A 27,643-nucleotide genomic window follows, 5' to 3' on the forward strand; every position below is an offset into this window, starting at 1 on the left:
AAAAGACATCATTAAGAGCAGCCAGATGACTCAGTTGGTTAGAGTGTGCACTCTTAGCAACAAGGTTGCTGGTTCAACTCCCACGTGGGATGGTGGGCTGTGCCCCCTGCAACTAGATTGAAAACGGCGACCAGACTTGGAGCTGAGCTGTTCCCTCCACAACTAAGATTGAAAACAATGACTTGACTTGGAGCTGATGGGTCCTGGAAAAAACACATTGTTCCCCAATAAAGTTAAAAAAAGAAAAAGAGCTAAACTGTTTGTTGAAAGTCATACATACATAGAAGGGCTCACCATCACTTTCCTAGGATGTATGCCAGCAGTTCAGCCAGCATAGTACAGGATAGTGAAAAGGTTGGCAATCATAAAACCTCTTAAGTTTAAAAGCTTTGAGTTCTCTACGTAATTACCATTACCACTAAATCATAAATAATTCAAAGGAGTGACCACATTTGAGAATGGTATTCAGAGGCATTTGTTTCAACAAATGATTATTTGATTTTTGGTCTTACTATCGCATTCCTACTTTAACGGTAACTTAAGCAGAACACTTGAAAATCAGCCCATCGCCCTAAACCGATTGCCAACTAACACACCTACATGAACTCTATTCTTAGACTTGTTTTCATGCGGCTACTTGAAAATGTACTTAATGGTTAGAAGCAGAAACGATTTACTGGATTGTGCTTAGTAAAAATCTCTGAGCAGAATAACTCCATGACAGAAGACCAGTAAGCATGTGGACTTTTCAATGTCAATAATGGTTCTATTTTACTGTGGGTGTTATTATACCATTGTTCTTGCATTGATTTTAATAATATACTTTAAAACCCATTTTTCACACTTGTGTACGTGAGAATCACCTGATTGAGTTGTTAAAAATGCATTTCCAAGCCCATGCTGAAGACTGATTGAAGCTGCCAGGCGTCTACATTTTTTTAAACACTCCAGCTGATTCTGTGAAGACATTTTAGTGAACTACATTTTGAAAAACACTGCTTTAAGTTCACCATCATCAGTGGATCATAGCTATTCAGAATCTGATATTTTGACTGTGAATTTAGGGGGACTTTTACTTTGGGGATTTTTTTTTGCTGCTTGTACAAGAATTGTAACAGGTTACAGTCCATCTTTATTTGAAGAAAGGGGTTTAAGTTGCTACAGAATGAAATGGATGTGAGAAAGCAACTGGTGAATATGTAAAATAGAAGCTGGAGTTTAGAAGCTACCATCAGGTCCTAATCGTATAATATATTGCTCAGACAAAGTCAAAATGACAAAGACAAAATATAAATTTAGGCAAACACTCCTTGAACTACTGAAGTTTATGAGGCATTTCACAATCCTGAAATTGTGAAGCTCTTTCTTGTGCGTGTAGCTTCATGTCATTTTTATGGGAGCAACAAAAATCTGTATCCCACAGCCCCAATATTTTTTGTTTGTCAAGATTTAGATAAAAGGATGAGATGGAAGAAAGCCTTTGCCCACACATTTCATCTTTGCTTTACCACCCTTGGCTGGAGCTAATCAACACCCAATTACCCAAAGGCATTAATTCACAAAGTCATAAGTACAAAGGAGAAAAATAAGAATCATTTCTTTTCTTACGTTTGACTTTTCTTTCCCTCACTTGATTTCTAGGAACTTCTCTAGAGCATTGGGCTTTTGCTGTCCAAATGGACTGCTTTCCCTTTTCAAAGCTTTCCCATGTTACCATGCCAGTGAAAATTATAGATTATGTAAAGAAAGTGAACTGAGATGTGTGATGATCGGAATCCAATTTTAAACAAGCCTCTTAAAACTTCTTTTCATCCCATCCTGTCTATCACTGTTACAAATGTTTCTTAGAGTACAAAGATTAGCCAGGATGCAGATTGCAATATCAAAGTTTGCCACTATCAGTAGTTTTCCAACTGCTCGAGACCCTTTGATGTCTTGACACTGAACTCTCTTGCTAATGAAGCAAGAGGAGAAAACTAGAAAAACGTCCACTCTTGACAAAAGTTTTAGAATATTGACTTTATTTAAAAGTAAAAATAATAAGAATCTAAAGTGACAGCTTTGAACTGTATTTCAATAAAAAAAAAAAAGAAAGGCCTGTTGATGTTTTGACCTAGAAATGTAGTGTTGGCATCTCGTATGGTATTTTCTGGATCATTTTGTCATGTGACTAAAGCATGTGACCTAACTAACAAGAGTCCAAGTTGGCTGAGAGGATAGTCCTGTCCCTGATTGACTTATGCCACTTCAATTTGTGCTTGCTTTTCCTTTCTGGTTCCTCCCATAGAACTTCACTTACTGCTTTCTCTTTCTTGTTTGGCCCAAGAAAACCCCACTTCCTGTACGATTCAAATGAAGATTGAGCCTCTAAAGGCAATTCCCCCACCTACGGATTGACTTTATTTGTGTTTAACAATCTGGGTGATTGAGTCACTGGCTTGGTGTATCTGCATTTCTCTCATTTACCCCTTGTCTCTAAAATTAGGCTACTAGCATTTGACTCATCCATAATTTAAGTCTACAGTTTTGCGTTTGGCTCCCTATCAAAGCCGAACTGCTTCTTGATAGGCAGTTCCTGAAGGATAAGAGGCACTCAAATATTTGTTGAATGAATAGATGATGTTTATCATTTTCATGTTGCCCCTTCTCACACACTTTTTGTTTTCTAAATTGGTTTTTTCTTGGTTTAGTTTTTTCTAATATTTTGGGAAACATACAAAAAGGAGCATTAGCCGCATGAGAAAGAACCATGGGCTGTGCAGAAACTTTTTAGTTTGATATAGTCCCATTCATTTATTTTAGCTTTTACTTCCCTTGCCTTTGAGGTCAAATTCATAAAATCCTCTTTGAGCCCAAGGTCCATAAGTTTAGTACCAATGTTTTCTTCTATACGGTTTATTGTTTCCGGTCTTATGTTTAGGTCTTTGATCCATTTTGAGTAAACTCTGGGTGGTGAACACACAATGTGATATATAGATGATGTATTATAGAATCGTACACTTGTAACCTATGTAACTTTACTAACAATTGTTGCCCCAATAAACTTTAATTTAAAAAAAATGGGTTACATTTTTATACATTTAATGTAAAGTGCTAATTGAATATTCTTAAAATCACATATTTATTTCTATTCAAAAGAGGAGGGGCCGGCCGAGTGGCTCAGTTGGTTAAGAGCTTGCTCAAGAGTGTGAGCTCTGAGCAACAGGGTTGCTGGTTCAATTCCCGGCCTGAGCTGAGTTGCTGCTGAGCTGCCAACAGGTAGCAGGATGGCTCAGCTAAAACAAAACAAAAACAAAAACAAAGTAACAAAAGGGGAATAATATTTTTCTTTATAATCTTCTACATGTATAATCTTCTACATACTATTCTAAACATGTAGTTGTATTTTTGGTTTGCGACCCTGAACACGGGCAGCATGGCAGAAGCATGGCTAAGGAGAAGGAATGATCATCTCTCTTGGTTGAGGAGGTGGGTAGAGTCATCTTGTGGCGTGTCCATCTCTTTGGTGGATTCCCCTTGCCATCCTTCCTGCCCAGTCTTTTTGTTTCCTAGTTTGTCTTTCATGGTCCTATTGAGAGATACAGGAGTCCTCCTTTATTCAAGGAAGATAAGTTCTGAGACCCCCAGGAGATGCCTGGAACCACAGATAGTGCCCAACCCTATATATACTGTTTTTTCCTATACATACACACCGTTTCTTTTTGGGCGGAGGTGGGTGGGAGAGAGGCAGGGGGCAATCAGGGAAGAGGAACATTGTGTTTTGCCAGGACCCATCAGCTCCAAGTCAAGTTGTTCTTCAATCTTAGTTGTGAAGGGCACAGCTCAGCTCTAAGTCCAGTAGCCGCTTTCAATCTAGTTGTGTGGTGGGGAGAGGGGTGTGTGCAGCCCACCATCCCATGTGGGACTTGAACTGGCAACCTTGTTGCACACTGAGCCATTCAGCCACCCAACGGCAGCTCACGCCTGCTTAGCTCAAGATGTCGTGTTCAATCTTAGTTGCGGAGGGGGGAGGTAGGGGACGGGGCACAGCCCACCATCCCATACAGGTGTTGAACCAGCACCCTTGCTGCTAAGAGCACACGCCCTCACCAGCTCATCGGCAGCTCAGCTTGGGCGCAGCTCACTGGCCCATGTGGGAATCGAACCAGCAATCCTGTTGCTCAGAGCTCATGCTCTTAACCAATTGAGCCATTCAGCCAGCCCCATACTTTTTCATTTAAAGGAAGCACTTTAGGGCTTCTCTTGGCATATTCAAATTGCCAGCATCACTACTCTTGTACATTGGGGCCATTATTAAGTAAAATTAGGGTTACTTGAGCTCAAGCATTGCGATACCATTATAGTCAATCTGATAACCAAGATGGCTGCTATGTGACTCACGGGCAGGAAGCACATACAGTGTGGAGATGTTAGACAAAAAGATGATTTACATCCTGGGCATGATGGAGTGTGAGATTTCATTACGCTATTCAGAATGGCGTGCGATTTAAAACATGAATTGTTTATTTCTGGAATTTTTCACTTAAAATTTTTGGACTACAGCTGACCATGGGTAACTGAAACTGTGGAAAGTAAAACTACAGGTAAGGAATGCTACTGTTTGGTCACTGAGTTAGAAATTGCAATATATAAAAAACATATACAACCAACACATTGTATACCTTAGACACTTACACAATGTTATATGTCAGTTACATCTCAGTAAAAATTCATACATACGTATAATTGCAAAACTATTTCCTTTCTGCAAAATAGGATATCAAAAGTGGGAACAGGGCCAGCCGAGTGGCTCAGTTGGTTAAGAGCTTGCTCAAGAGTTTGAGCTCTGAGCAACAGCGGTTTGAGTCCCGGCCTGAGCTGAGCAGCCGCTGAGCTGTCAACAGGTGGCAGGATGGCTCAGTTAAAAAAAAAGTGGGAACAGAAGATGACCTACATCAGTGTCAGGTAGAATATTTGTTTAAACATACAGATTCCTAGGCCCACTACAGAGCTACTGATTTGTAGATCTTAGGGGATGAGAGTCAGGCGTCTGTGTTAACTAGCACCTAGGCATTTACATTGCTCTCACTTTTGAGACTCAGCTGTCCTTGACCAATGATGCATAAGCTCCAAGTGGGAAAATTAAAGACATTCCCAAACGCTTATACCTCGTTTTTCGATCTTTCCATTTAACAGTGAAAAAGCACACTTAAAAAAAAAAATCTGGGGTTGGCCGAGTAGCTCAACTGGTTAAGAGCTCGCTTGGGATGCCAGCTCTGAGCAGCAGGGCTGTGTTCGGATCCCACATGAGGGCCAGTGACGCTTGCCCTCTGCAGCTAAGATGATGAACGGCAGCTCAACCTGGAGCTGGGCTGCTGTGGGTCATCGGCGACGGTGTAGGCTGCAGTGGGGCTGCAGTGGGCTGCCATAAGCTACCGTGAGTGGCTGGCAGCCAGCGTGAGCTGCCGGGAGCCGCTGTGAGCGGCTGACCAATGACCAGCTACCGATTGCCTCACCGGGGAAGAGCACAATGTTCATACCAATATGGGCCAGTGAAGTGACGTCCTCCACAACTAGACTGAAGAACAAAAACAGCAATTTGTCTACATGTCTGTTCTCCTTTCCCGATTCCCCAACGCTGTTCCCCTCCCCCCAATTCCCCAATAAAAATCTTAAAAAAAAAAAATCTGATGAACACATATCAGAACTCTGAGCAGTGTTTAAAAATTATGCGAAGGGCATAGATTACATTATTTGATAACCAGTTAAAGGACAGCGTATGTTTATTTTAAACTTTTCTTTGGAAACCAATAATTTCAGAACTATGATTTTTGCTTTTCCTTTGTTTTCAATTCCTGTATCTTTTTTTTTTTTAAGATTTTTTTAAATTGGGGCATTGGGGGATGGGAACAGCACTGGGGAATTGGGGAAAGGGGAACAGACAAGTTGCTATCCTTTTGTTCTTCAGTCTAGTTGTGGAGGACGTTGTTTCACTGGCCCAAGTTGGCACCATCATTGCGCTCTTCCGGCAGAGGCAGATCAGTCACCGGCTTCTGGACGGCCGCTCACAGCGGCTGCTGGCCGCTCACGCTGGCTGCTGGCTACACACGGTAGCCCATGGCAACCCACTGCCACAGGGGCTGCAGCCTACGCCGTCATTGGCAACTCACGGCAGCCCAGCTCCAGGTTGAGCTGTTGTTCAGCATCTTAGCTGTTGAGAGCAGAGTCACTGGCCCTCACATGTGGGATCCAAACTGGGGCCCTCTGGCGTCCCAAGCCAGCTCTTAACCTACGTGCCACTCGGCTGGCCCAAATTCCTGTATCTTTTTGTGTGGACCTCTGCACCACTTCCTCTCATTCTCTCTCCCTACCCCTGCCTCCTTCCTCCATTTTTCTTCTCCAAAACTCTAAGTCCAGCTCCCCTTACCATAGCAATCCATACCTTATGAACTCATCTTTAGCACTTCAGATCGTGATGTCATTAAAAGAATGATTATTGCAATCAGATTTTGCTCTGATGCTCACAAGCTGTGTAATACTGGACAAACTGCTTAACAACTCTCAGATCATGTTGCCTCAACACCTATAGTGCTAGAGTGAGATTTGAATGAGACATGTGTGTAAAGTGCTTAACAGAGATTCTTGCAATCATTATTCAATTATTGGTTTTTGTGGTTATGAATCAAAACAGCCTCATGGGAAAGGAAGTATTAAAGGGAAAAGTTGAGTCCTTAAATTAGGAGACCTTAAATATTGTGATAGTTGCTAGGTTATGAAGATATAAAGATGAGCAAGACTTGGTCCCTGCCCTCAAGTTGTTGACTGTCTTGTAAGAAAAGACAAATAGATTATACTTTTATTCATAAAATACACTGTGCACTATGATATAAGATGATGAAGGATTCAGTGGAACCACGAAAGAGGGAGTGACAAATATTTTCACTGCCCAGGGTCAGTTGCCTTGTTGTTAAGTATATATATATAGAAGAAGGAAATTTAAGTGGTTCCTTTATTTGCAATTGTTTCTTTTTATTTAAAATGACATACATATCATGCCCTGACTCAAGTAGACCTTTATGTGCAATAGAAAAAGCTGTCACTTCCTTGAGACGCCTACTTCCATCTGATTGAATATCATCATAGTAAATACAGAAATATATGTTGACTGCTAATGTAAATGCCACCTCTTAGAGTTGTTCAGTGCACAACCTGTACTACCACACAAGGCAGCCCTTTGGCTGCAAACAATATTTATCTCACACCAACTTTCATTTTCTTTGGCAAATAAAGTAATTAGATAATTTTTGTAATGTGGCAAAGCATCATGATTCTGAACCCATGATCTTGTCTCCGTCATAGTCCTGGGGTGAAGGTTATACTCTAATCAGCTGAGTGAAATTGCTATCATTGTCTAATAGTTGGACTGAGATGTTGACTTCAGTGAACATGGTGGACAGAGGATTCTGAATAAATCACCTAATAAATAATTTCCTCTCATAGACTCGTATTAAGATCAGGAACATAATATATAAAAAGTATACAACCTATCATGGTGTTCTATTATATGTATATTATCTTGTTCAGATATTTTGAGTATGTTACTGCAGATTCATGGAAAATAATTTGACAACACATATTAATAAAAACAAATTAGGAACTATATCATACTTACCTCCTTCCCACTTGTGTTTAATGTCTATAGTTGACACTCCAGACCCCTACGTGGAACTCTTCATCTCCTCAACCCCTGACAGCAGGAAGAGAACAAGACACTTCAATAATGACATAAACCCAGTGTGGAATGAGACCTTTGAATTTATTTTGGATCCTAATCAGGAAAATGTTTTGGAGGTAAGTGAATCATTTGGGGACTGTTGGATGGTCATCATTTGAGGTTGTCCCCATACCTCCTTCTTTTTTCTCACTAGTGGACTCCAGCTGGGCAGCAGAGTAGATCAGCTTTTAGATGGTGCACATCAAATTATGTGGATGTCCACTGGTCCATGTAGGCATTAGGTAGGGCTAGGAAGACTCTTTTATCTTCCCCATGGGCTTTGGAGAAAACATGTTTTCTGTTAGAAAGAGGAGGGTCCAAGTACAACAGAAGAAAAATATTTTCAATTATCTTTAAAACAGGTTAAAATTAATCTTTACCAAAAGAGTTGCATGAATTTTCCACATTAATTTCTTTCACATATTCCAAAATAATATTTCCCCTGAGAGGGGCTAAACTTCCATTTTATTATTATTATTATTATTTTTTTTTATTAAATTCTTTGGGTGACATTGGCTAGTAAAATTTTACAGGTTTCAAGTGTACACGTCTATAATACATCATCTATATATTGCATTGTGTGTTCAAATTTCCATTTTTGCACACATAATAATGAGTAGGTCAATTAGGAAAATGAAAAAATTAATTGTTATTTTAGTTGAAAATATAGTATTCAGAAAGAAAAAACAGAGTATTGTTATTGATTGAATATTGAGGCTCTCAAATGACTGTTACATGTCATTTGAGAACTAATATTTTTTAAATGTGGTGGAGATTTTAGATACGATTTCCAAAGACCCAAGGGAAAATTTATACTTGTGCCCTATATTTTACCCTCTGTAGATCTCATTGGTGGACGCCAATTATGTTATGGATGAAACTCTGGGAACAGCAACATTTCCCATATCTTCTATGAAAGTGGGAGAGAAGAAAGAAGTGCCTTTTATTTTCAACCAAGTAAGTAACACAACAGATTCTTTTTTCAACTTTATATTGGATAAAAATCTGTTCTGGAAAGTTGAGTTTGACATTTGGAAACTTTATTTTTTTTAATGTATCTATGCATTTATTTATGAGAATGTTTGGTTTCTTAAAGAGAAAATTTTGTTTTCCTTTTTACTTCTTGTCCTAATCTTCTATTATTCTGATGTCTGCAATCTTTGGTTGAGGTATTACACCAAATACTGCAGAGGCGTTAATCTCTTTTGTTGCTCCAAATCATAACACTGGGATTAAGCAATGGCTTTGGATCCCACTACCACGTCTAACACAAAACATTTGGGAGGATAAAGGGAGATATAAAATCTGAGAAAAATGGTACAGGGTGAGCGAACAAGTGAATGAACCCAAAGAAAACTGTTAGGACATCCAAACTATTCTAAAATTACATGATTATTAATAAATTAAGCCTGTGGGGAGGAGAATTTCTGTCTCAAATAACCCTCAAATAATTAGGGCCGGAGTAGCAAGTCGGCAGGAATGGTCTTGGGTTATTGTTATCTTCATATTTTTAGGTTTGCTGCATTTCAGAAATTTCAGTAATTTATTCAGGCATAATAAAACCTTAGAATAATTATTTATACAGACTCAACTCATTGGATTTTGAATTTTATAAGAACGAAGTAGTTTCCAGTGAGAAATGTAAACAACTGAAGGGTTGGTATGCAAAAAGCTTACATGTATTTATTTCTTCCTTTTGGGAGGAGCTTCTGTATTTTGTTCATCCTTTGAATGAGTTTTTAATACCTCTGCTCACCCAAACCTCCGTATTTCTTAACTCTTACCTCTTTTTCTGACCGTTACCATCCCAAATGACCTCTCCCTCCTCTGAACACCCATAATAATTATCTGTGGTATTCACTGGGACTAAATTATTCAATAAAAATAAATAATTTATTTTTCATTTCTCAGCCTCCGTCACCATAACTAAAATCCTGTGGGTCAGGAAACCAGAATACTGATTATACATGCTTAATTACAGAGTTAATACATAGCTTATATCATTGACTGAATGCATATCTATTGAGAAACCAACTTAAGCCCAAAAGTCTACCTGGCCAGTTCATGCATTCAGAGCTACCCAGGTACCTTGCGGTCAACCTCTCCCTGCTGGCCTCTTCAGCCATCCAGGAAACATGTCATCTATGTGTCTTCTCTCTGGTGCCAAGAGACAAACTGCCTACATTTCTATGGACCTCTTTTAAAGTTATTTCATGCATTCTTTTTGCGAAAGTTGATTGGCATCTACTAGGCAAGGACTAAAAAGAAGAATAAGGTACAGGAAGCTCTCCCCTCAGTTCTCTGCATTTGGGATGGAGATGAGGTAAGCGTCGGAAAGGGAAGTAGACGTAGGGAGATACATCCATGTTATGAAAAGAAACCACCTCACAATGAGATAAGTATCAGTGAGGTATGTACACAGTGCAGTGGGAAGACATAATAAAGATGGAGTTGTGAGAGGAGGCCCAGGGTGGTACTGTATCAGTAGGTGATTTTGAACAGGTTGAACAGTGAATGTCAGGAACAGTGAACACCGAAGCACTGTGGAGTTTAAATCCTGGCTCTCTGTCCCTTATGATCTGTTTCAGCCTGGGGAAATCACTTAGTTCCTCTGTGCCTCAATTTACTCATCTGTAACATAGGGATAATATTTCATAGGAGAATCATGATTTCCACATATAATATACATGTAATATGAGGCATGATCAAAGAATATGGTGAATGTTTAAATAAAACAAAATTATTACACTGAAAGACACATTGCCATTAATCCCCCTCAAAATACCCCCTCTCACTTCAATCACACTTATGGTATCGTTCCTGCCACTTTCTGAAGCAGTTCTGGAAGTCCTCTTTCATGTCTTTAGTTGTGCTATCATGGCTGCCTCGATGTCCTATCGATTCAAAATGTTTACCTTTCATGGTCATTTTGACTTTAGGGAAGAGCCAGAAGTCCCACAGTGTCAGATCCAGTCAATAAGGTGGATGAGGACACACCATCATGTTTTTTATTTGACAGAAATTGCCATACCAGAAGTGATGTGTGACACAGAGCGTTGTCATGATGGAGGATGAAACCATTTGCCCATTTTTTAGGCCATTTTCTACGCCCATCGTTTCTTAAACACTCTAGTAAGCGTTTATCATGTTCAGAATTTGCCATAGTGTTCCTGGGTACAAACTCAGCTCACACAATTCCATCAAGGTCAAAATACACAATTAACATCACCTTTCTGTGGGAGGCGCTGGGCAGCAGCATTCACCATAGGTTTTGATCACACCTCGTAGTGTGTATTACATATAAATATATTGGAACATTATATATTTAGTTATAATTTCATATAATTTATTACATAAAATATAGATTATATATTGCTTAATTATATATTTATGAAGTATACAATTTATTTTATATTAAATGCATAATGATAGTTGATGATAGAAATATATATGACCATTGTACACACATATGTATAGTGCTTACAGCAGTTCCTGGTAGATGTCAAACACTGTATAAATGTTGTTTTTGTTATTGCCGATATCATACGTTGAGAAAAGAGTAGAATTTCAGCAGGCAGAGAAGCAGTGATGAGCAGCACTCTAGGCAGAAGAAACTGCAAGAGCATGGAGTCTTGAAAGCAAGAAGCAAGTTGGGGCCTGGCGAGTTGCAGGGCTTGGCAGGTACATGTCATGAGCAGTGGGGTAGTTTAGAGGTGGTCAAAGCATACCATCCACAGATCTTATCTAAGACATGTTGCTAGGATCAGTTTTCAGTAAACATTCAGTGAGAGCTTAGTAAACACTGATTGGCCTTTCCAAAGAACAGCATTTTTTTCTGCCCTTCAGCCTATGACACAAAGACAGATTAGAAGAGAAGATATTGTAAGAAAACATGAATTTCCTCTCCGCCTGTCATTTCCTATGGTTAGGTGTGTAACCCGAGGCTTTCTACATTCCTGAATTTAAAGTAGCTTACCTAATGATCTTCCTTAGCGTGCCTGAGAAAACAGTCGGCCTGTTTTTTTTCATTACTCTTCAGCTCTCAAGAGCCCTGCGCAGTTCTCATCTGAATGAAAGTTCTTTGAGGTCGTGTCCTGGGATGGTGGTGGGGAGAAAGCTGAATGTGTGGTGGCCGGTGAGACAGCCCGGTCCTTCTCCAGATCATGTGTTGTGCCCTGCACAAGCCGTCCAGGCCCTCCTCATCTCGGAATCCCCATCTTTCAGAGAACGGTCTTCTTCCTACAGTGGTCACAGAGGTTGTAAGAGAGAATAGGTTGTGAGGGAATCATGTGGGAGAAGAGATTTTTAAACAGTTGTTGATGCTTATGACCATCTGGTCTAGTAAAAAGCACTTGGATTTGGCAATGGGAGAACACAGGCTTCAAACCAAGACATTATTAGCAAAAATTCCTTCAAAATTTTGTCATCCAAAAGTTAATACTAGGTTAACAGTGAGTGATTTTTGTGGTCAGGAACCAGCTCCCAAAAGAACAGAAGCCTCTAAACGGAGATTGCTAGATGCCCAAGGGCCTGATCTGCCCACTCAGGGTAGGAACTGGGCACTGGGAGACCAAGACCCCCATGTTGTCCCTGTCATCACTAACTTCCCTCTAGGATGTCCAAGCTGTTATTCCTTCTCTCTGAGTCTTATTTTTTTTTTTAGTTCTACAAGGAAGGTTCCCATTGACATATTTGTAGGATCCTTTCTAATTTATACAATTCTGTGACCTGGAAAGTCTACCTTATTTTTCATGTAAACATGTTTACCCCAAAGTGTTCAATTCTTCCTGTTTTATAGATGTGGAAACAAAATAATCATAATGCAATAATAAAAATCTGTATTATATAATTTTAAAATACCGACCTGTCAATGGATTATTTTTTAATATGAGAATTTGAGTTTTTATTGTGCACCTAAACCTTTGCTAAATATTGTATAAGCTATAAAAAGTTCCGTTTTCAAGGAATTATCTGTTTGGTAAGGAGTAGATATATATATAAACAGATAACCAATATAGTGGGTGCCAAAAAAATGTATACACATTTTAAGAAAGGAAAGAAAAACTGTATTAAAATTGTAATACTCAATATATACTGATCATAAAAGATAAATACAAGTCATGTGGATACATTTTTTTTGGTACCCCCAGAATGATAAGCAGTATCATGAGACATCTATTCATTGATTTACATACATAGCAGTTATTATTAAACACTTGTGATTTTCCAGGCAGTATTCTGGGTGATGGGCAAGCAGCAGGGAACACGATAGATATCCTGGTTGTCAAGGAGCTTACATTCTAATAGGGAAGGTGAACACGAGGAGCTTACATTCTAATAGGGAAGGTGAACACGAGGAGCTTACATTCTAGTAGGAAAGGTAAACAGGCAACAGACAGCAAGAGGAAAACCAAAACATGAGCCAGCGATAAATACTAGGGAGAAAATGAAGTAGAGGGATGCGATAGAGCACACTTGGTGGGCACTAAGTTTATATAGTCAGGGAAGGGACTTTCTAAAACACTTATATTTTTTGCCAAATTTTATCATAACAATTTTTGAGCATATAACATGTTGAAAAATTTGTACATTGATCCCCATAGAACTGTGACCTGAGATTCTACAGTTAATGTTTTCCTACATTTGCTTTGCCACATATGTCTCTATCTAGCCATCCATCAAACCATCTTACTTTTTGAATGCATTGAAAAACAAATTGCAGACAACAGTATGCTTTACCCCTAAACACTTCAGCACGTCAACTAGAGTTCAGTATTTACATATTATAATTTTAAGTGCCAAATAAATAATGTAAATAATATGTGCAATGAGAGGTATAAGAAGGAGTTATTCATTCATGCATTCATTCATTCATCTCACAAATAACTATTGAGCACCTACTGTGTGGCAGACAGTCTGTAGGCACTATCGATGCAGCTATGAACAAACAAGAATTCCTGTCCTCATGGAACTTTTGTTCTGCTTAGTAAGGTAGACAAGAAGTAAGATAAATAAGTAAAAAATACTTCTGTTAAGTAGCGATAGTGATAAGCGCTAAGTAAACCAGGGAAGGAGGAGAAGCAAGTATATATATGTATATGAAGGCGGTTGCAAATTCAGTTTAAAAACTATGGCAAAGAGAAGCATTTCTAATGATATCTGAGGGCAGAAGTTCCTCCGAGTAGAAAGGCCCTGAATGAGAAGTTTGCCTGGCATGTTGAGTAGCAGCAAACAGTAGCATATGGGTGGAACATAAAGAAAGCAATGTAATGTAAGGAGAATGATAAGAGATGAGGACAGAGAGGCCAAGGGGGATGGGGAAGTGGACCACTGTGGGTTACAGTGGATATCAATGGCTTAGGCTCGTCCTTCAAGGAAGGATGTGGTTCGGTCGCTAACTGGGTGGAAGGCTGTTCTGGTGAAGAGAACAGCCTGTGCCTTTGCTCATAGTCATGCAAGTAGACAAGACAAGCATGTTCAGGAAGCAGTGTCTAGACGAGTGCAATGGGTGCGGGGCATTCGTGCATGAAGGAAGAACAGGTACACTGAGACTGGACCAAAGCAGAGCTCAAATTCAAGATATTGGAATTTGGATGTTATCTTACTGACAGCAATGATTCATGGAAAGTTTTTGGTCGGGTTAATGGGGCAACAGCATTTGGCTTTTTCCTCAGAAACGTTAATAAGCAAAAAGTTAGTGGGTAAAACAATACAGGGCGTATTTAATATTGAAAACAAAAAGTGGATGCAGCTTTATCAGACCACTTGTGTCGAAAGATATGAGTCTGAGGAGTGAGTCATGGGTGACTTGAGAGAATAAATGTCGTGACAGCATTAATGCATCACTAGGAGTGAATGGAAACATGGCTTAGGGGTAGTAGGGATCAGCTGAACTTGGAAAGCAGAAACTTACAGCGGATCCAGCCCTTCCTGAGACTATGATTTATCACTCAACCCAATTAAAAAACAATTTTTTTTTTTGAGGAGAATACCAATTTTAGGGCTGGCTCCACAGTTTTTGTTTTCCAACTAGATTGTGTTTGTTGGAGTCATAAGTTTAGAAAGCATCAGAGTTGTTATATATATATGACAACATATAGCATGTATATATATATATATATGTGTGTGTGTGTGTGTGTGTATATATATATATATATATATATATATGTATGTATACACACACATACATACTATCTCTTAGGGTTATGGCTATAGCTAAATGAGTTAATACATGGAAAGTTTTAGAACAGTGCCTGCTCCAGTAAGCACTAAATAAATATTAGATATGCTCATAATTGTAACTGGCCTTATTTAACTATTTGTCATGTGCATCACGAAACTGACAAATGACTATTAAACTTACTTGTTTGAACTTACTGACCAAAATCAACTTACATATAGGCAGAGACTATAAATTTAGTGATCATTTGTTTCAACACAGTTCAAAAATGCTTCCGTCACCTATTACTGAATATATCAAGTATGGCTTTTAAAGTGGAAAGATATAGTATTTTCAGAATTTAGTGTGTTTCATGTAGACAGGGTAGTCCAATTCAAGAGAACTAAGAAAATGTTAAGGTTTTAAAGTAGGACAGAGCCCTATTCTCTAGATGAAATTAGTTTTGTTTTGGCCAATACTTGGAGGAAGGTAACCCTAAGTTTCCACTGCAGTGTTTTAATTTGCCATCTTGATTTAGAAGTTAGTGTTTAAAAATAGCTATGTCTCGGACTGGCCAAGTGGCTCATTGGTTAAGAGTTGGCTTGGGAGTATGAGCTTGGAGCAACAGGGCCACCAGTTCGGATCCCACATGAGGGCCAGTGACGCTGCACCCTCTCCAGCTAAGATGGTGAACAATTCCTGGCTTAAAGAGAGGATGCATTTTTATTTGGGGATACTAGTGATGGAAACTGAAGTGGGTCTTTTCTGACACTTCTGCAACTTATAAGTTTTAAATTACAGGGCATTTTAGGATACACTTGTATCTTTAGGGTCCTCTCCTTGAGTTAAGTTCCTTTAGGGAGTAAAACATCTTCAGTTTATTTACTGTTGCATACCCAGCCTGACACACATTAGGCACTGGAATCATTTTTGGGTGAATGGATAAATTAATGCACTTATGGGATATTCAGAAGACCTGAAAAGTGCTCAGACAGGTGTAATAAAAGTGAATGAAGCTTTAAAAAGAGACCTAGAGAGTCTGATAGATTCCCATTGGTGGGCAAGAGTATTTTGGTTTGGTGGTAGTGCTCTAGGAAATCTGATTACACAGCTCTTTCAGGGTTTCTAATGTCCATGTAAGGAAAAGGGACCTAAATTAAGGAAAGAGAGATCATCATTAAGTATAAGGAGGAAAACTCTGAGATAGAGTGGATATGGCTGCAGGGGAAATAGTGTATCTTTTTAAATTTTTCATATCTTTTAATACTGTCTGGGATATTTTGAGGGGCATAATTATTCTGAATTCTTAGTTGATGGATTAGATGATTCCTGGTAGTAAATGCTAAAATTTTATTTTATTAAGGGATCATATATGTTAACTGGACTTACCTATAGTGATCATTTTGCAATATATTCAAATATCAAATCATGATGTTATATACCTGCAATTAATATAATGTTATATGTCAATAATATCTCAATAATAAATAATAAATAAATGTTAGTTTTCAGTGTTATCAAAAAAGAGAAAATCGTATATATTTTTTAAAATGATTTTGGCAGTGTCTCTTTCAATTTTAAACATGTGAAATTTATTTCAATGTGATCTAGCTTGCATTGGTGGGGTTGTAATTTCTGTCTGCACTTGAATTGCCTCCTTGTTAGATCTACATTCAGTTCCTTTTTCATAGGATGAAGTTACAGCGTGCAGAAGCATGATTCTTAGTAAAAATGACCCTTAGTTTTTTAATGTAATTTTATTTTTTATCTTTCACAGGTCAGGTAAATACAGATAAAGCAGAAAATACCATGTAATTTTCTTGAAAGATGTAAATAATTATTGAGTCAACATGTTGATTAGTTGCTCTTTGTTTCTACCAAAAGAAAAAAAGTAAATGGACTTAGGAAGGATGAGAATCAAAATGATGTTGTATTGAAAGTAAAGGTTGTAAATACTGCAGTATAATAATAAGAGAAAGCATGGCATATTTGAAGAGCTCTTTAATAGCAGTATAGATTCTCAAGTTTTAAAATTATTTGGCTGCATACATCTTTTTGTAATAATAAGGCTCAAAGAACTTCTTTAATGCCAGGCACTATGCTTGTTGCTTTAGCTTTATTATTTTAAAATGACCCTGGGAAAGTTTGCAAAAGAATTACTTTTAAGTTATTTTAAAGTCTGAAAATATATATATATATATATATATATATATATATATATATATATATATATATATATATATATATCCTCTATCTCTCCTCCCTGTACCCCAGCTAAACACCTCCCACTGTAAGTATCTAATATTGCTTTCCACTGTGGAATTCAAAGAAGAGACTATTGTTTCCCAAAAGAATGTGCAATGAGTACATCCTGCTTCTTACATTTGCAATTCCTAGAAGAGGTGGAATTCTCTTCCTTTGCTCTGATTTCTAGCTAAATATTATGGGTTTGGGAACGCCCCAGCGATTTAGTCACCTTTCCTTCTTACCGCCTTGATATGCAACCTGGAAGACTTCCTGCAGAGAAGCTGGTTGCAGTGTGTGGGAAGGAGTTTACAATAATTGTTGAATGCCTCATAGGAAGTACAGATTCTTGTGGCTCTCTTATCTGAATGACATGTTCTAGGTAAAAGGTGGGGAGAGATTGTGAATGTGAATCCTCATAGCATGTCTGAACACAGTACATACATCACATTCGAGAGTTTACAATTTCCTCTGGGCAATGTGTAGAAGTGAAATCCCAACCCATGTGACCAGAACCACGGCCACACATTCTGTAATGCTCCAAATGGCAGAAAAAAATCCCATGTCTTCTCTTCTCTCATCCTGCCTTCATTTAAAGAGTCTTCTCAGTCTGTCAAGGAACATGAATAGTCAACAAATGTTGTGGGTGGATGTAAAAGGGACATTCTTTTTTTTTTTTTTAAGATTTTATTGGGGAATTGGGGGAGGAGAACAATGCTAAGGAATCAGGTAAGGGGAACAGACAAGTTGCTGTCCTTTTGTTCTTCAGTCTAGTTGTGGAGGACGTCACTTGACTGGCCCATGTTGATATTGTGATCATTGTGCTCTTCCCGGGTGAGGCAGATCGGTTGCGGGCCATTGGATGGCCACTCACGGTGGCTCACTGCAGCTCACGCCAGCTGCCAGCCACTCACGGTAGCTCATGGCAGCCCACTGCAGCAGGGGCTGCAGCCTACGCCATCGCCAGTGACTCATGGCAGCCCAGCTCCAGGTCAAGCTGTTGTTCACCATCTTAGCTGTAGAGGGCGAAGCGTCACTGGCCTTCAGGTGGGATCCGAACCGGCCCCCCTGCTGCTCAGAGCTCGTGTTCCCAAGCCAATTTTTAACCAACGAGCCACTCAGCTGGCCATAGAAGGGACACTCTTGTGGAAAAGACAAATATGACTGGAAACATAGCATGGCTGATTTTGCTTTTATTTATCGAGTTGTCAGGATAAGTAGATATTAGATATATTCAGGCAATGACTATTTTAATATATAAATGGCTTAGGGACCTGCCAGTTGGGAAGTCAGCTTCCCCCTGAGCGCTTTCTGTCATGAGGTGGCACACCGGACTAGAAAGCCCATTCCAGCTTTGAATCTTTCCATTTATTAGAAAAATCTACATTGGGTTGTAATTTTGTTTTTTTGGTTTTTTTATTTCAATTTTCCCATGGTGCTTTTGCCACCTGGAGATAAAAATAGTAAATCTAATCTTATTTTAATATTAGCTTCCCTGTGGTTTTTTTTGAAAAAAAGACCATGTTTTATCCATGCCTTGTTTTTCTTACTAACTATCCAAAGTAATCTCCAATATAAAATTTTTTCCCAAGCCCTCTTTGGGAAAGACTCCATTTGAAATTTAGAAATGGGGACTAGATATAACGTGTTCTGGGATATGGTCTGAGCAGTGCTTTCATTGGTAGAATAGATAGCAATTACATTAATTGTTTAGAAGCCAATCACCTTTTTGACTTCTAACTGAACTATGATTCATCTGGGCATATTAAAAAAAATAAAAACCATTTGTACTGAGACTCTTGATTATTTATTAACTTCAAAGTAATATTTATATGCTGTTCTGATGAATGAAGTTTCATAGAATTCCATACATGAGAAATACTGTCTGGGTTGGACTAGCCCATGATTTTATCTCGAGTAGAAATGAGATGTTCTTGATAAGAAAAGATTTCCTGATGTGCTTACTCCCTCTCACATACACATGCATAGCTATTTAACAAATATTTATTGATTATATGTTGTATGCCAGACACTGTGCAATGAACTAGTAATAGACACCTATTTAAGACAGAGCTTAGAGTTTAGTGGGAGCAGCATATTTTTGTACAGATGACTTCAATACCTTCTTCTTGCTCATAAAATTTAGTACTGAGAATTATCCATGAACTTATTTTAACCTTTTGAAAAGCTCCTTCTGGCTTGTTTTTTTCCATTCCCTGAAACCAAAAAGGGAACAAAGCCAATTATCTATAGCATTTTATGTCGGTTCTAAAAATATCCTCTCCGTGTTTTAAGAAGCATTTCCTAGTTCTGTTCTATTTGAAGGTATTGAACAGGTTCACTCTAACTATAGTCTTATGGTAACTGATATAATAAAAACACTAGCACAATCTTACAATTGTGCAGCAAGCTTCAAAACATTTTCTTGTTTGGTTCTCATAACAACCTAAAGTTACATTATTCATTACTAATGACAGGGAGAATATTGACAAGTTATTTCTATACAACAGATTCATAGTCTTGGAAAGACACCTTTTAATATCCTTTCTGCTTTGTGGATATTAGTCACTCTTTTTCTATTAACTCAGAATTGGCCCATTGGCAGAATGAAGTCCTCCCATAAATTTGGTTGGCTCACATAGCGTGAAAAAATAAAACCCTGGGGCCAGCCGAGTGGCTCAGTTGATTACGAGCTTGCTCAAGAGTGCGAGCTCTAAGCAATAGGGTCGCTGGTTCGATTCCCACATGGGCCAGTGATGTTGCACCCGAGCTGAGCTGCCACTGAGCTGCCAATAGGTGGCAGGATGGCTCAGCTGGTGAGAACACATGCCCCTAACAACAAGGTTGCCTGTTCGATGGTGGGCTATGCCCGCCCACAACTAAAGACTGAACTCGGCACCTTGAGCTGAGCTGCCATCCTGATGGCTCAGTGGATAAAGCCTGCACTCTTAACACAAGGCTGCCTGTTTGACTCCCACATAGGAGGTGGCTACTCCCACCCGCAACTAATTGAACACAGCACCTTGAGCTGAGCGGCACGACTGGACGTGGAGCTGAGCTTGCTGTGCCCTCTACAACTAAGATTGAAGGACAACAACTTGTCTGTGCCCCTTCCCCAGTTCCCCAACACTGTTCCTCTCCCCCAATTCCCCAATAAAATCTTTAAAAAAATAAAAAATAAAAACCTGAGACCCAGTTGCAGATGTTTCTTGAGCTGATCACAGTGACTGGTCTCTAGGTCCCGCTGCCCATCTTGGATAGCTGTTCTGTTTCCAGTTTACTACAGCCCACACATGTCGCAAATGCACACGCTGTATGTTTCACTCAGGCTTTCTTTAACTTCTCAGCCACTTCAGCCTCTGATATGGAGACGCAGGGACAGCTACTGAATAACAGACACGCCCTCTTTATCGTTTTTAGATCTCAGGCAATTTTTGTTTTGTGAATAATGATTATGGAACTGAACTACTTCATTTTAGTGAATGAGTAAAACAACCTTGCAGACACAATTTTTATATTTGCTGAAGTGACTTATTGAGTAGACATATCATAAAAAATAGCAAAAAAAATTATTGAAATAGACCTGTAATTTAAGGTCTTCATGGACCTATGTTACTTTTATTATTAGGGTGATTTTTTTACATTGAAAATAATCTGGAACTCAAATTATTTTGATGTTGTTTGCATTATATGTAACACACATTCATTTATGACCTAATTTAATATATCTGTTTCAGGTCACTGAAATGATTCTGGAACTGTCCCTTGAGGTTTGGTAAGTGCATTTATTTCATTGTATGGAAAATATTGTGAATGATCTACTTATTTTAATTGTTAAAAATTATACTTTTAATATATGAAATAATTTAACAGCTTTGAATATAAAATTGTATTAAAGGTACTTTGCTTCTCTTTAGCTCTCTTCTAATAACTACAACATTCAAAAATAAATCTAATATTCTTTGCTTAATTTTTCTGTAGTTTGCTGGTAAAATAATAGATGTCGGAATAAGGCCTAAAAGAGAAAGCCCCTCCCACCCAAGTTATGTATTTATTTCCATAGAAATGACTAGGCTTATTTAAGCCTATTTTCTACTGCTGTTTTAGATACATATTCAAAAAGTGAACATAAACAGGAAACTATAAAGCTGAAAAACTGAAAATGGAGACTGATTTTGCTCAAAGTGGTCAGCAGGATTACAAATGGTACAGTTCCATGAAAGTTGTTGTTCTTTCTAAGGGGCCTCCAAAAATGAAAGGTGAAAAATCATTTATTTTCAAATGGTGACTCTTAGGGGAGTCAGGCCTGCCTTGAGGATTAGCTGATCACTGATCTAATGCAGAGTTCAGTAGATCCCACCTCCCTCAACCTCTGTGTCTCTGAATTTCCCTGTTGAAGTGGGTTTTACCAAAGTTACTAGCTCAAATTTTATTTACACAAACGCCACATCAATTAGTGTCACATTCTCATACCTTGTGATTTGCCAAATATATGATAATGAATATATTTGACGTTGGATTTAGACCTTTCTTTCTTTCCTTTTTTTTTGGGGGGGTGGAGGGGGAACAGTGTGCTTTTCCAGGAACCATCATCTCCAAGTCAAGTAGTTGTTTCAGTCTAGTTGCGGAGGGAGCATCTCAGTGGCCCATGTGGGAATCGAACCGGCAACCTTGGTGTTATGAGCACTGTGCTCTAACCACCTGAGCCAACCGGCCTCCCCTAGACATTTCTTTCTTTTATTTTGATCATTAGAAGATGTTGATTCAACTTAGTAAATTATTGGCATAAATAAATACAGTCCCTCAATATATGTCAGGAAGTATCAAAGGACAGTCCAAATCACAATGTTGTATTATTTTGCATTATGTTGACTCGCTTCAAAGTGGTTTATTTTGGCATGAGATTAGAAATATTTTAGTTATTTGACTATGAAAATAATGCTATTAATATTTGTCTTAATGGGAAATGGTCTTCACTGATGTAATTAGGACCATATTGTGTAAAAGAAATGGTCTTTAAAAAAAATTATCAAAGGGCCAGCTGAGTGGCGCAATGGTTAAGAACTGGCTTGGGACACCAGAGGGCCCTGGTTCAGATCCCACATATGAGGGCCAGTGACACTGCCCTCCACAGCTAATATGCTGAACAACAGCTCAACCTGGAGCTGGGCTGCCGTGAGTCACCTGCGATGGCATAGTCTGCAGCCCCTGTGGCAGTGGGTTGCCATGAGTTACCTTGTAGCCAGCAGCCAGCGTGAGCAGCCATCCAGAAGCCGGTGACTGATCTGCCTCACCCGGGAAGAGCGCAATGATGGTGCCAACTAGGGCCAGTGAAGCAACGTCCTCCATAGCTAGACTGAAGAACAAAACGACAGCAACTTGTCTGTTCCCCTCCCCCCAATTCCCCAGCACTGTTCCCATCCCCCAATTCCCCAATAAAAATCTTAAAAAAAAAAAGTTATCAAAAAATGTAGAAAAAATTCAGCTAAATAATGTACATAGGTCCAGAAGCAATTTACTATATATTTATAAAGACATTTAATCCAACTCTATTTTTCTATGTTAACTTGCATCTTGACTCTAAAATGGAAATGTTTTCTTTAAAAGAAAAATCAAATTTTCCATGGAATGTCTTCCATTAAACCCAAAAATAAGTGAAAAAAGAAAATTAACTGGGTAAAGATAAAACATAAGAGAAGAAATAAATGAAACATACTTCTGTTACCATATTGATGAAATTACTCAGCATTTAAAATATTTTCTTCCAGATATTTTTGTATTGCTACCTTCTAAACATCTATGTTCTTTGCTCTGTTTGTAGATTCTGTAAAAATTATGCTTCTTGTGGTAAGATAATGATCAGGATAGTATATTACAAGAAATAGGAGTCTCAGAATGAGAAGTCCTGAATTTAAATAAATTATTTGCTAATTATGTTAATGATTGATGATCTCTAATCATTGTTTTATTCATTCGTAAAATAAGAAAAGAATATTTTGTAAGTATATCTATTGTGATGATTTAATGAGATGTTCTTTGTAAACTGCATGTATTAAAGGAAACTCTTCTACATGCATTCCATGTTCATGACAGCACTGCTTGTAATAGTTGAAAATAAATTGGAAGCGACCTCAATGTTCATGGATAAACAAATTATGCTGTGTTCATATATTGAAAACACTCCACACAATTGTAAAAATGTTTGAATTAGTTCTATTTATATAAACAGAGATGAATCTCAAAATCGAAATGGTTAATGAAAAAAATAGTTTGAAGAATACGTATAGATGATAGCATTTATCAAAAAATTTTAAACTGGCAAAATGACCCTATATATTGGGTTGTCGGAAAAGTCATGACATATTTTTTTCTGTTTTTCATTGCAAAAATGTTTCATGACTTTTCCGACAGCTCAATATTTTTAGGGGCATAAACATATATTGTAAAATTATAAAGAAATACATTAAAATAAAGAGTAGCCTCTGAGGAGCAGAAAAGGAAATAAATTGAAGGGGTTACACAGAGACAACTATGCAGGTGATATTTTTATTTCTTAAAGTGATTAGAAGATACCCAACTTAATATATTATAATAAATAATAATAATAATGGAAGAGTTTACCCCAAGACTTGACTTTAAAAATGCTAATTCACTCTTATCCTTTCTCCCTTTCTTACATAATTTTTATAATAATCAAATTTAATAACTGTGTAACATAATGTTTTGATATAATCAAATTATGGTTTGATATAATTCAATGGTTTGATATAATGGTTTGATATAATCCAAATTATGGTTTGATATAATCCAATACTTTGATATACTACAATTTAATGACCATTTCCTTATTGTATGATAGTACAGTTAAATGATCTTTTCAGAATTTAGAGTTACTTCCCTAAAGGTAGCTCTCCAGAAATAGAATTACTAGAGCAATGGAAATACACATTTTAATTACTTTTGGTGCTCATTGCCTAATCACTTTACAAAAGTGTTGTGCAAATTCATATTTCCAAAATGAATGCATGGGTGTTATTTTCCCTTTTCCAGTACTATAACTAGATATTTAAAATATTTTTGTTTATAAAAATTATAATATAACAATTATAATAAAAATTACTGATTTATTAATAACTGTATTTTAAAATCTTGCTGGTGAAATTAAATATTTATTCTATTTTATTAATTATTCTTCTATAAATTATTAATTATACATGATCTTGTGTAAGTTATCTATATTTGTCCTTTGGGAAGTGGTAATTAAAATATTACTTGTAATGATCAAATATCACTACTCTTTGTTTGCTTATTTGTTTTTCCTGAAACAGCTCATGCTCCTTGTTTTCTGAAAACATGCCTTGGAACATGCAACTTTAAGACAGCTATCGCGTTATACTCTTGTTTCAGGTCCCCTCTTAGGAAATGGCTTGAAGGCAGCAGTGAGCCTGTATCAGGGTAGCTACTGGGGATTTCCAGGGACTGGGTGATGTATAACAAGGCTACTGGGGACCTCGGCTCATGACTGTCTGTTTTATATACAGTTCATCCCCAGACCTTCGATTCAGCATGGCTCTGTGCGATGAGGAGAAAATGTTCAGACAGCAGAGAAAAGAAAACATAAAGGAAAACATGAAGAAACTCCTGGGTCCAAAGAACAGTGAAGGCTTGCATTCTACACGTGATGTGAGTTGGAAATTTCTCAACGTTACTGTAATTTAATAAGAATTTTGTTTGTACTTTCTCCCAAATGTCACCCAAATATGAAAACATTGACATTGAGCATTATGTCTTCAGTTTGTTAAGATAATGAAAGGTAAGTGTTTCATAAATGGAAATGCTTTGAGGTCATCACAAATGCTGCCCATATTGAAAATATGTATCAGATATAGTTTTTAAAAGAGGCACAGACCTGCTTATGCACAGACAAGACCTTCATTTCATTAGTAGAAAAGGTTTAGTGTCAGATACAAAAGGATCATTGGATTAATTTTAATATAGACTAAGATTAAACTACTGTGGAATTATCATTACTGAACAAGGAGAAAATGTTATAAATCTTATTAATAAAATAATGAACAGAAATAGGTAGATGTGAATAGGGGAGGAAAGGAAATATTTCCAATTCTTATTATTTCATAGCAGGAAGTTAAAAGATATCAACCAAAATTGACCAAGTAGCTAAACATAATGACCTCCACATTTTAATGTTTTTCAGAATACTAATTATTGAGAGAGCTTAAAATTAAAACATTTTTGTGAACAAATATTGAAAGTACAATCCTTCAGTTATACTTTAACTTCTTTTTCTTTCCTTAAATTCCAGTAAAATAAATGCACTGATTATTGAATAAGTACAATTGGATTATGTAATCCAGTTTTGGGCTATTATATAATCCTGTTTTATGTAATCCCATTTTGGGCTATTTATTCACTATCCCTTCACTGATCTATCTATCTATCTATCTATCTATCTATCTATCTATCTATCTATCTATCATCCATCCATCTATTCATCCATCCATTCATCCATTGGTCTATCTTTCTATCTGAAATCTACAAAAAATTGCTTCTATAGTTAATAATATTTATTGCATATTTGAAAATTTCCAATAGAGTAGATCTTAAGAGTCCTTATCACAAGAAAATTATTTTTGTAACTATGTATGGAGATGGATATTAACTAGATTTATTGTTGTGATCAATTCACAATATCTACAAATTTTGAATCATTATGCTATATACCTGAAACTAATATAATGTTATATGTCAATTATACTTTAATTTAAAAAGGTTTTTTTTAAATTACTGCAGTGATGCTTATCAAATTATAATAATGACATTGCTTCTTAATGGCATATCAAGTAATTTTTTACTTATTTCTTTGAGCTTTTTTGTTAATTGAATATTTTAAATAAACATAATATATTTTTAGAAAGATAATATTTTCATTAAATACATAAGTGGAAAATACACACACACACGCGCGTGCGCACACACACACACACACACACACACACACACACACACACACAGTCCCATACATGCCCACAGACCCAGGATTCAAGATTATTATAAATTAAGTACCAGATACAATGGGAAATGAGACATAAATTCTGAGTAAGTTTGCCAGATGGGCACCCCATCCCACATGTAACTGCAGGTATCCAAGTGTGTTTTTAAGGGGCATAGGGATGGAAAACCAATCTTCTGGGGCTGGAGTGGCTGTTGTTATGCGAGCAAACTCTAAGATCGGATGTTGCTCATCGAGAATTTTTGCTAAAAGGAAGCTAGGAGGAGAAGTAAAACCACTGAAATTTCTATTAAAAAAAAAAAAGACAGACTTCTCTTCAGTCCCGTGTCTTGCTGTCACCATGTAGATCCCTAGCAGCATTTGTGGTTGATTATGTTAGCCTTTGAAAACACTTCCTTCTTTGCATATTACTCAGAAGTTTCTAGCTCTCTGGGAAATTTTTTTGTGTTTGTTTCTTATCTATATTAAAATTTTCAGCAGCAATTCTACAGCCTGCTTTTGTTCCCTGCCTTGTTTTGTTATACCCTTGGAACAGAAAAATGATATTTCAAGGGTTTGTTTTTGTTTTTGTTTTCCATTTCTGCCATTTGTCATTTGTTGAGGCTCTGTGCTAGGAACCAGAGATGAATAAAACTGAGATGGTTAATACTGACCACTCCTTTTTCTTGGTGAGGTTAAAACCTAACTAGGGAGAAAGACTTTTAAGCAGATAAAACAGTGATGTGTTAAATTCTTTTAAAAGGAGGTGCGAATGGAAGGGTGTTAGAGCTTGCAACAGGGTGACCCACTCTTTCTCTCTGTAGTAGAGATGATAGTGATAGCGTGATGGTGTTCAGGACACACCAAACCAGGATAGGTCACCTTGGTGTATTAGACGGTTGTTTTTTTTTTTAATTTTTAAATTAAATGTATTGGGGTGATGTTGGTTAACAAAATCATATAGGTTTCAAGTGTACAATTCTATAACATTGAATACTTTCAGTTGAGGGGGTTTGAGGAGGAAGCAGCAGAATTGGGAAGGTCTCTCTGACCTTCCCCATCTTTCTCCCCTGAAGCAGGTCATAAAGTCCCCCAAGTGCAAGGTGCCCTCCCTATACCAGAAAGAAAGAACTCTTATCTCCAAAGACACAGGGATACTCTAAAGAATGTGAACAAACATGCCTTGCTAAATTTCCTCCAGTTTCCTAAGCTTACCTCATACTCTCTAGCCTGTACCCTTACACAACTGCCCACTCTTCATCAAACCTAGCATACCTGTACAAATACTGAGGTCTAGCTGTTTCTTCAGGTCTTCATTTCCTTACAACGGCTCCCATGTCATGTAAAACTTAATATAATGTCAACTTGTAGGCTGTTCTCCTGTTACTCTCTTTGTCAGTTTAATCTTCAGACCCAGCCAGGGGCCTTAAGGGGGAAAACTTCTTCCCCTCTAGTACGAACTGTCATCCCAGAGTGG

General features: G+C 37.6%; 1 protein-coding gene across 1 annotated transcript in view; it reads left to right on the forward strand.

The window, feature by feature from the left end:
* Window positions 1–27,643, forward strand: part of PLA2G4A (phospholipase A2 group IVA) — a 141,131-nt gene that overhangs the window by 53,103 nt on the left and 60,385 nt on the right. The window contains exons 4-7 of the mRNA XM_019635430.1: window positions 7,682–7,830; window positions 8,597–8,710; window positions 20,894–20,931; window positions 24,698–24,839. Coding sequence (XP_019490975.1) covers window positions 7,682–7,830; window positions 8,597–8,710; window positions 20,894–20,931; window positions 24,698–24,839 — 443 coding nt within the window. The remainder of the gene's footprint in view (window positions 1–7,681; window positions 7,831–8,596; window positions 8,711–20,893; window positions 20,932–24,697; window positions 24,840–27,643) is intronic.

Source organism: Hipposideros armiger, unplaced genomic scaffold (assembly GCF_001890085.2).
Source record: "Hipposideros armiger isolate ML-2016 unplaced genomic scaffold, ASM189008v1 scaffold_22, whole genome shotgun sequence".
Lineage (NCBI taxonomy): Eukaryota > Metazoa > Chordata > Mammalia > Chiroptera > Hipposideridae > Hipposideros > Hipposideros armiger.